Source organism: Uloborus diversus, chromosome 3 (assembly GCF_026930045.1).
Source record: "Uloborus diversus isolate 005 chromosome 3, Udiv.v.3.1, whole genome shotgun sequence".
In the NCBI taxonomy this organism is placed as follows: domain Eukaryota; kingdom Metazoa; phylum Arthropoda; class Arachnida; order Araneae; family Uloboridae; genus Uloborus; species Uloborus diversus.
This window is the reverse complement of record NC_072733.1, coordinates 76,389,667-76,399,700: the sequence shown is the minus strand read 5'-3', so window position 1 is coordinate 76,399,700 and position 10,034 is coordinate 76,389,667. Positions and strand designations below refer to the sequence as shown.

General features: G+C 36.9%; 1 protein-coding gene across 1 annotated transcript in view; it reads right to left on the bottom strand.

Annotated features, from left to right (window-relative positions):
* Nucleotides 1-8,472: 8,472 nt before the first annotated feature.
* The window catches only part of LOC129218808 (proclotting enzyme-like), a 49,046-nt gene continuing 47,484 nt past the window's right edge, over nucleotides 8,473-10,034 (bottom strand). Inside the window, exon 6 of the mRNA XM_054853129.1 lies at nucleotides 8,473-8,631. Within this exon, the coding sequence (XP_054709104.1) occupies nucleotides 8,473-8,631 (159 nt within the window). The remainder of the gene's footprint in view (nucleotides 8,632-10,034) is intronic.

Below are 10,034 nucleotides of genomic sequence, written 5' to 3'. Positions count from 1 at the left end.
GACTTCAACTTCAGAATTTAAAATCCCTTAATTCTGCAAATTTAATATCGCATTAAACTTCATCATGCAAAACTTTAAGCTGATAATTCAGGAACGAAAAGGACGAAGATATCTCAAATTATAATCCACTTAATGTGCCATCGTCTCCTAAATAATGCCCTCCCTGATAAAAATCATATATTTTAAAAAAAGATTCGCCATTATCTAAGCAACTAGAAAATTGTCCGTCAAGGTATGACGGGTGAAAATGATTAACATTTAAACGAAGCAATTGCCTGTTCGGTGATATTTTGATAATTGAAATTTTAACCCTAACTTCAGTGGATTAACACTAAACTCCAGTAGATAGCGTTCATTGTTGACCACTTTTTCGTTTCTTCATTCTCCTAAAAAGAGAGTTTTGCTAGTAAAACAGCTAAGATACCGGATCCAGTTCGGCCTCGTCAAAACAAAGCACCTTCCTCCATGTCAAACATTACCAAAAAATATTATCAAATCATCATGCCGTGGAGCGAGTTTCATTGTTTATGACGTCAGGAGAGTTACTCGATCATTCGCCATTATATATATATATATATGAGGATATCGTGCTGAAAAATATATATATATATGAGGATATCGAATCGAATTCAAACTATAGTAAACTAACGATTATTCGCGGAATTAGATGGCACGACTGCCGCGGATAGTAAAAATCAAACTGCAAAAAGACTAAAGTGAGGAACAAATAAGGTAAAAATTGTCCTTCCTCAAAAACTGAGCTGTACAGTACAGTAAAAATATTTTGTATTTTTGCTCAACAGAACTTAACATTAATGTAGAACAAGTGTATATACGATGAAGAAAGCACAAAAATAAATGAAACACAAACAACCGAGTGTAAATTTGCAATTTTTCGGCAGAAAAACGGGTCATCGGCTTTTTGATGCGAAAATACATGTTACTGATTGTTAATTGACTCGCAGATAATCGGAAGTTTTCTGTACTTTCATCTGCTTCCCCTTGTATCTGAATTCACTGCTCTGCATCCCGAGGAAAGAAATAATAGGTTATCAGACACATAAACAAATTAGAAAGGTTTCTTAGCCCTTCCCTCGCTTTTGAAAAAAAAAAATCTTACAAAAAACTTCAAAACCTCAAATTAAATCAACCTAAAAAAAAACGCATGATTTCCTTGAAAATAGCTTTGATTTATATCATTCGCACATCGGAAACAGTAGTGACATATCATATTTTTTTATCCGAGTAATTACAGATTTAAATTCTAAATTAAGTGCTATCCCTTGCCATAAAACTAGCACACAGTTTGTTTCCGTAATGGTGCGTGGTTAACTATAAACGAAAGAAAAGAAAATTTTTATAACTTCAATCCCAATACTCTTAATTTCAACTACAAAAACCAGCCATCAAACATATCAAATATTTTTGCACGTAGTATTTGAGAGTAAATCAGTTCGAAGTAGAATTGCCAAAAGTTACATTTTCACCAATATTTTTTTTCCCCATATTGGCACCGGTGAGAAGTACATAGCAATAATAATGAAAGGAAAATGTAATAAACTGAAGCTTATTTGTTCATAATTTAGCAACATCGTATTTCAACTAACATACCAGCCCATTTTTTGTTGCGGGAAAACGGAAATATATGACGAAATGTACTTGGACGTCGCGTCGTTTATTCTTCGAAACTAGCATTAGAAATACAAACTTGAAAACTATTAAATACGTTTCATGCAGTTTTAATGTGCAATATACATTAGATTGTGCAGTAATCGCTCTTTGAAATTGAATTAACTTTTTTTAAGTAAAAATATACTGCAGGATAAAAGTAGACTTTAAACCATTTCTACTGAACTTATCGATAAATGATGAAATAATTCAGACATAAAGTTAAAAAAAAGCACACAAATCAAATATGTTTGTGCTCTAAGAAAAGCATTTCTATCAATGAGCATTTTAGTATGTTTTGCAGATTGCACGTTGCATCATCATAAAAAATCTTAATTTTGACTTAATACTATTAGCAGCAGTAGAAGATCATGTTGCATTACTTCTATTTTGTCAAGGATCATCCGAGTCTGTAAGAAACCAATCTGGTAAGTTTTCCCAACAAAAATTCAGAAAACTAGATTTTTTTTTAAAAAATTACTGAACAAGGTATGCAGAAGCTGCAAGAAACGGCTGTTTGACCTTGAAAAATCCAGAAAGGAGTAATTCTTTCCTAAGAACATTATTCTTGTAAACAAAAAACGGAAAAATTCCAAAACTGAATCTCATTTGCTTCTGGTCGAGTTAATTAAGCTTTATTACTTCTAACTGGATGTAAACAACCAATAAAATTCCCGTAAAATGAATAATCTACAAAATGAGAAACGCTTTAAAAGACTTACTTCTATCCAGGGACTACTAGGGTCTATTTCGCTGCTAATTGAAGACATAGCTGAAAAGTGCTTTCCAATTTTCAAATCGCAGTATATCAGACAACTATATTCAAACGTATGGAATTACCCTCTGATTAATACCTTTCTTTGTAAGTGAAAATTCTCAACGGCAACAAGAGCAAGAAACTTGACGAATTGCACTGATAGAAAAATGCTTCATGTGTTAAGCTTCAACAAGATTGCTCGGTTAGCTCCGCCTACTCCTTTGCCAACTCGTTAGTTCGTTCGCTCTTCTGCGAGATTCTATTCTATTCTATTCAAGGCTGCGTTCGGAAACGATCCACCGGTTACACCGCGTGGTTAGTCCGGTGTGGTTATGACGTATTTGGAATTTCTCTAGGAATTCCGGTAGAACAGCTGTGTTTCCGAACGCTCGTGGTTAAACCGCGGTAGTTCTAGTTCAGCAGCAAACGACACTCCAATCAACGCGTAACTTTCATAATAGGCAAGTCACGTGTGTTACGATCAAAACATGAAACACGACCGGATTGGCCAACACAGACTTTGTGACGTTTGTGATCTCGCTAACCGCTTCCAGACAGCGGTGCCACAGGTTGCTACCAAGTCGACCGCCAGAAAACAACCGCAGTGTTTCCGAACGCGGTTAAGTGACGTCAGCGGTTCCACCGCAAGCGTTTTCGAACGCTTGCGGTTGCACCGAGGCGACCGATCCGCGTTTCCGAATGCACCCCAAGAGTCACAACTGACTTCAACTGTATTTATGTCGAGGACTGCATACTAAGTGCCTTGCCTCCATTATTTTATATACCGATAGATGGCAGCACCATCACCGGATCGAACAGTTAATGAGAATTTAGAACTAGTCCAAGAGCTAATAGCTACCTGGTGTTAGCACCCCCAGAGGTATCGTTTCACTTGGAGGACATTGAGACCACGAGCATATTTAACGTCGCCCAGTCCCCTTTAATGACGACGGTGGGTCTTCGACCAGCGGGGATCGAACCCGAGTCCCTCCGGCCCCGAGTCCAATGCCTTACCGATCAGGCTACCACGGCCCTCTTCTGCGAGATTATTGCCCAAGTTTTATTTTAATGAGGACTAAAATCTCAGTATCTAGCTTCCATTACATATGAAACATTTTGTTTCATATACATAGTACAAAAGACATACAGATAAAGCAGGAAAGAAAAATTAAATGCACAAAGAAGGAAATTACATACGAAGCGAGGGCAGAAGCTGAATCTGCTACATCAAGTTTACATTCGGAAAAAGGACTCGATCGTTTCCGAACACTTGCGGTGGCACCAGTGCAATCGGTGCCTGTTTCCGAATGTAACCCAATCGTACCAAACCAGTCGCACTAGACCGCTCGGTCACTGAGGTTCTTTTTTGGCAACAAGTTTTCAAAATTAGGTTTTATACGAGGTCATTCATTCACGCAATTTAAAGTATTCTGAGTGCTAAGCGCATCACCTATGTTTTTACATATAGTAAAAATTGCATAACATTCCCATTTTTTAATTAACTGACAAGACTACACCTTAGATCAGGAATTAGTATTTGGAGGGCACAATTCCAATCATCTACTTAATAGGAAATGTTGAGGCAAAGACCTCAAGTCACATGGTTCCACTTTGACGAATGGGAGATACGTTTACGTGAAACGAGTGGGAGAGATATGATTTCTTCCAATACTTTAAACCAAACCCAGTGACAGCCCATGGAGACCAAGGTCGACCGGCCCATCTCAGTCTTTCTGATCAAGAGCTCTGGGGTGCTATGCATATGTTCCGGTTAAGTGGTCAGCCGAAAGCGGAACCCGTAGGGTTTAGTTCCCAATTTTATCGACCCACTGAAGGGATGAACGGCTGAGTCGACCATGCCCGACCCGGGAATAGAACCTGGACCTGTGGCGTGGAAGCGCGAAGCGCTACCACTGAGACACTGGGCTTCCTTCTAATCCTTTACTTGCAAATATATCACGTGACTTGAGATCCTTGCTTCAAGAATTGAAGGCTACACTCCCTCCACCTTTTAGTCCTTCTCATCGAACGACACTGGAAATATTTACAGCACAAAGAAGGGAATCACACGCGGAGCGCCTGTGCCAGATCTACGATTTTTCCGAACCAGAGCAAAAAACTTGAAACTGCCAATTTTTTACCTATTTTCCTTCAAGTTTCATACCTAACTTCAAAAAAAACAAAAAAAAACTCAAAAATAGGGTGAATTTGTGGTCCCCCAGCGTTGCTACCGGAGGCAAAGCCCCCGGCTTATGTCTTCGTGATCTTACTACAGAAATGAGATAGTTATAGCTAGTTTACTTAAAATTATATTTTTAATTATTTTCACTATTGTTCAAGGAACACTTCATATCTAGTATATCAATGTGCAGGGCGATTCTGAACAAGAGAGGAAAAACTTTATCCGATGACAGAAGGCATTCAAAGAAGCAAGAATCATCTAATACATATGATCGCAAACGCAATACTGACGCACTACACGCATTAAAAAAAAAAAAAAAAAAACAGATGGATGCGAAACATTTTACATTTTTTTCCACACAAACAAAGACTACTTTCCACAACATTTTAGTTTTTAAGATAGGTTTCAGCTGTAGTTTAAATTTCGAGATGGTAGCTCTAATGCGCGCGTCGCAACAACGTAGCGATCGGTGAAAGCTTGTCAGAATGGCTCACCATTACGAAGGTGCATTGTCGTTATAAAGCATTTAACACAGCTGCAGGTCGCAAATTTCAACTACTACATGAAACCTTTTTTAAAATGTAGAAACTTGTAGAAAATTGTTTTTGTGCAATGAATTTGTGACCAGTTTTGCACCAGTCAACTTTGCAATCCTTTAGTTTTGCCTCCTTGTTCAGGCACACCCTGCATATATCTATTTTCTATTCATGTGTGAATGTTGCATGACATAGAAAATGAAAAAAAAAAAAAAGTATTGTATACAGACAGACAAGAGAATGTATATCCAAATTAATGATGTTATTTACAAAATAATAAATTAATACAAAGGCGAAATATGCAGAAATATCAACAAAGAATATGGGCAACTTCCGCAGCAGTACAAGCAAACAGTGTGCGAGATAGTGGCTCACTTGGCTTGTGGATTTTGTCCTGAAGAGATGAAAGTTCATGTATCTCTCTCCTCCGCAATTCTTCCTCCAACAGAGCCTAGGACAAAACAGACAATCGACTTCCAATCGTGTCCCAACTATGCTGTATCTGTGAAAAATCAGGAGACGTATCGCAGGTCATGGGAATAACTGAATAATCTGCAAGGCTTATATGCTGAGGACTGCCATGTGGTAAGTCACTGCTGCAGGTATGGTAACACAACAGGCTGCAACGCATCTTTAACTTTTCGACGTCCTGAATAAACTTCATTATAAGGAAAATCATTAACTTTCCCGCAACAAAAAAAGCTCGAAGATTAAATTTACTTTTTTTGTGTTGAAAATTTTACCGTAAATGGTGCCTAATGGTACCGTACACTGTTAAAACTACAGGTTGCGTTTGGCACCTTTCAGGGGTGAAACGCTTGTTCACCAACGACACCCAATACGGAGCCGAAATCGCACCTCTTATTAGGGTGAAAAACGGGCACCTTTTAAAAGACAGACAGCGGCGGTGAAAAGAAGGAACCTTCAGAGAGATAAATGGCACCCTTAACTGATTTCTACAGTAGATCCTCTTCCCCCCTCCCCCGTATTGTGTGCATTTTTGAATATTATTGTGTTTATTGTTTGTGTTTATGATATACAAAGTCTTGGTACGTTTTTCACATTGAATTGATTTTGGGTTAAAATTTGTCATTTAAGGCATTTGATCACATTTCAGACTTTCCAACATAATTTAGAAGCGTACATGACTTCAATTCCTCTATCCGAGTTCTAACTCTCATAAAAACCCTTGGATTGCTCTGTAGTTTTAATTGGATATTGACATTTACTACAGCATAATACCAAAAATTAAGAATGTAGGCATCTATGGATAATTTACGGACATATTCAAAATTTTTCAGTTATATTACAATCACGGAGAAATCAAATCGCTTCATAAATTGCAGGCGTTTTATAAACGTTCAAAATATTTTAATCAAGAGTAACATATTGATACGTATACATATATGGTTCGACATTTGAATATCTCTATTTGAACATAAGTAATCTAAAAAAGGACTTTTTTTTTCTTTTTTAAATAGGAACTTTTTTGACATTAAAATCAAAACAAATTTTTGGCAGCCCACATAATAAAAAAGCATTGGAAACAGAAATCAGAAAAAAAAATAATAATAAACGCGTCTAGACAATGCATTCGTTTTTTTTTTTTTTTTTTTTTTTTTTGAAATAGCACCAACGAAATATTTTTACGTAATGAGTCATGGCATGAAACACACAGAGAGATTTCTTTTCCAAGCGTCTTTTTTTTTTCCTTTGGTACGTCTACGCAGCTATTTTATTAAGAAGATAAAGACATTTAGTGTATCTGCTGTAGCAGTTAAGTTACATCGTTAAATTTTCATAACGGATACTTATTAATTATTTCGTATTGCTAACAATAAACATTTTGGGGAAAATTCGCGAGACCGCTGACGCGGCAAACAAGTAACAGCATATATTAGTAGACATGATAGAAAAAGCCATACATCACTATGTTAAAACGGTTAACTATAAACAAGAAGTAGTACTCAGTTTACTTTGTTGAAACTCGACTCTGAAAACACTAAAAGCCTGTTGGAAAGCCTTAAATGTTATACCATGATTAAATGACTGTACTTACGCAAGGTTTTGAAGGTTTGTCCCAGAAATGTTGAATGTTAATCCAGTTTAGTTGTCAATTCAATGTGAAAATTTAATGTACCAACAACTACGTTGCAGCATCGTCGTCCGCCATTAAAGTGGCTGAACTGAACTTATCCCGGAGTGCACAGCGCATGTGCGAGCGAGGCACCTTTGCGGAGGAAAAGAGTCGCTATTGGCTACTGCGAGGGCTGATGGCCCTTCATTACCTTCTTTCATCCACTGAGGTGCTAAAAGATATCGGAACAATATTTCCTAGCCTCTGTGACTCTCTATGACTCCATCTTTGCACCCTAAGGCGGAAAATCGCACCTATCTGGCTCCTTCGGTTTTAACAGTGTAAGTTTACACAACTTTATGCCAGTGGAAAGACATGTACCACGTTAGATTTCTGACGCATTCGCTACGTAGCGGACTATATTTAGTCTTTTTTACTGCTACCAAATAACGTCATAATATGACACTAACATGCAATGAGCACTCCGTCGTGTTATACGAGAAGGTAGCGAATACGTCGGAAAACCTGCTTGGCACTTTTTTTTTTTCTGTTCCCTGATACAAAGTTGTGTAACCCTAAAGTAACTTTGGCTACATAGAAAATTTTTAACATGTTCCGAAGTTAATAATCAATAAATTCAAGAAAAAAATGCATTTTTTAGCATTTTATTTGTTTGAATATATTTCTAGTTTTAACTAAAGTTTGTTAAATATTACTAAACCTTATGTTAGAGTAATTTAACTCAACAGTTGAAATCGAAACTATTAAATTAGGTCATCGCAATGAATTCAAAACTAAACTTAGGAAACTTAACCCCCCCCCCCCTCCTTCCTCCTCTCCCCCAGAAATATATTTCTGACTACGGCCTTGAGTGGCAGGGAATTTTAAACTGTGCTAACTGCTCATTATACAGGTTTTTTGTAATTACTGTATCTTAACTTATGATAATTATGCAATACGTTAAGAAAGTTTCTTCGGTTTCAGGCATTTAAATACTTTATTGAAATATGAGAGGAGCAGTTTGAAATTGAGCAATTGTTTATCAAAGTTACCCTGAATGAGTGTAATAAATTTTATTGCACCGTTATTTACTTTAATGAGCTCAAAAATGATGATGCGTGTTATGTTGTGAATGCGTCAGATTTCAAATTTAAATGCAATAAACCTATCTTAGTGCAATTGTTGATTTATATTAAATTTGATAAATTGCACTTCATATGGTACATTTAATTTATTGTTGAAAACTTTATTTTCATTCAAGTTTTTGTTCAATCCAATCAAGAAACGTGGAAACTCGAACGTAAACTCCTGGAATTCCTGGCTCTCCACATTTTTTTCCGAAAGAGACAATACCAATTAGATAGAACCGATTCGCCTCGTCAGTTAGCATTAAAGGACCTCCTGAATCACCCTGTAAGAGAATTAGATTTTTTTTTTTCGATTAAAATAGCATCAAAATACAACACAAATCTTTAATACGCAGTTACATTCAGTGGTAGATGTATTCAGTTAAAACAGAAACAAAACAACTGTCCTACTACAAAAACTTTGTTCCTATAAAGATTTCATATACAAGGGGTGTTAAATGTAAAAGTACCAAACGATACTGTGGGTCTAAATTAAGATTTCATTCAAAGTATGCAACATAGGCCTGAGCACAACGATCCCACTGATTAACTAATTGTTCCCAGATTTTCTGTGACTATGTCGAGATTCAGTCCTTCCCGGGCTGTAGAGCGAATCGTCAAGCTGTTCCCTCTTGAACTTAGCCAGTGCCGCCTGGATGACCTTGGAGATGTGAGTACACGCTTTATCATGGAGAAGAATCACACCCTTCGCAAAGAGCCCTGGTCTTCTGATTTTGATAAACCTGCGTAGGCTTTGGAGTGTCTCACAGTACACACCGGAGTTAATGGTTCTCCTGCAATGTGAACGTCATTCTGTCCTCACACGCACTGCCGCATCAACTGGACGGTGCTGTTTGTAAGAGCTTTGATCTCTCATGTGCATGCAAGTATCCACGCATGCTCCAATCCAAGCTGGTACTCCAATCACATCCCTAAATGTTTCGCTTTGTTTTCCCGTAGCGGCACACCTAAATATGTTAACGGTTACGTGGTTGTGACGTTTTGTACCTTTTCATTCTCCCCCCCCCCCTTGTATCTATTTATAAACGAACGTTCATTTTACAAAAATGCTTTGGTACCTTTTTCGCAGCAACGGAAAAAGGTTTGTGTAACATGTCTTTATAAGGAAATTTTCTGTTTTCAGAGTCACTGATTTAAAGTCTCAATTTATATCCGTAGCATAGTGACAAACACTTCACTCATATCACACAAATAACATTCATCCAAACACCCACATTTGTCAGTCCTTGGGACAAAAGCAACTAAAGATATATTTTGAAAAAATATGATAGAAAGATAAACCCTTGTTCATAGTTATTGTACTATGTAGGGTAATTTTGAGCCACGACAGAACATGGGATGCAAAATAGATTATTTTAATAAAAGCAATGCAACATTAAACCAGAAACACAATTCTTTTAATATTTGAAAACTCCTTTACTTCACAACATCACAAAATTTCTAACACTTAAACTATTACATGAGATGTAACAATGTCGGAAGAGCGATTTAGACAGCTGCAAAAGTAGCTTCCAAACAGTAAATTCAGAATAGGGAAGTTGCAACCTATTAAATGTTCATATTTTGGCTATTGGATATTGTTAATTGACCCTCAAAACTAAAAAATTCACCATCGCCGAATTTTAAAACACCGTGGTTGATTTTTAATGAATTTTTAAAAATCCAC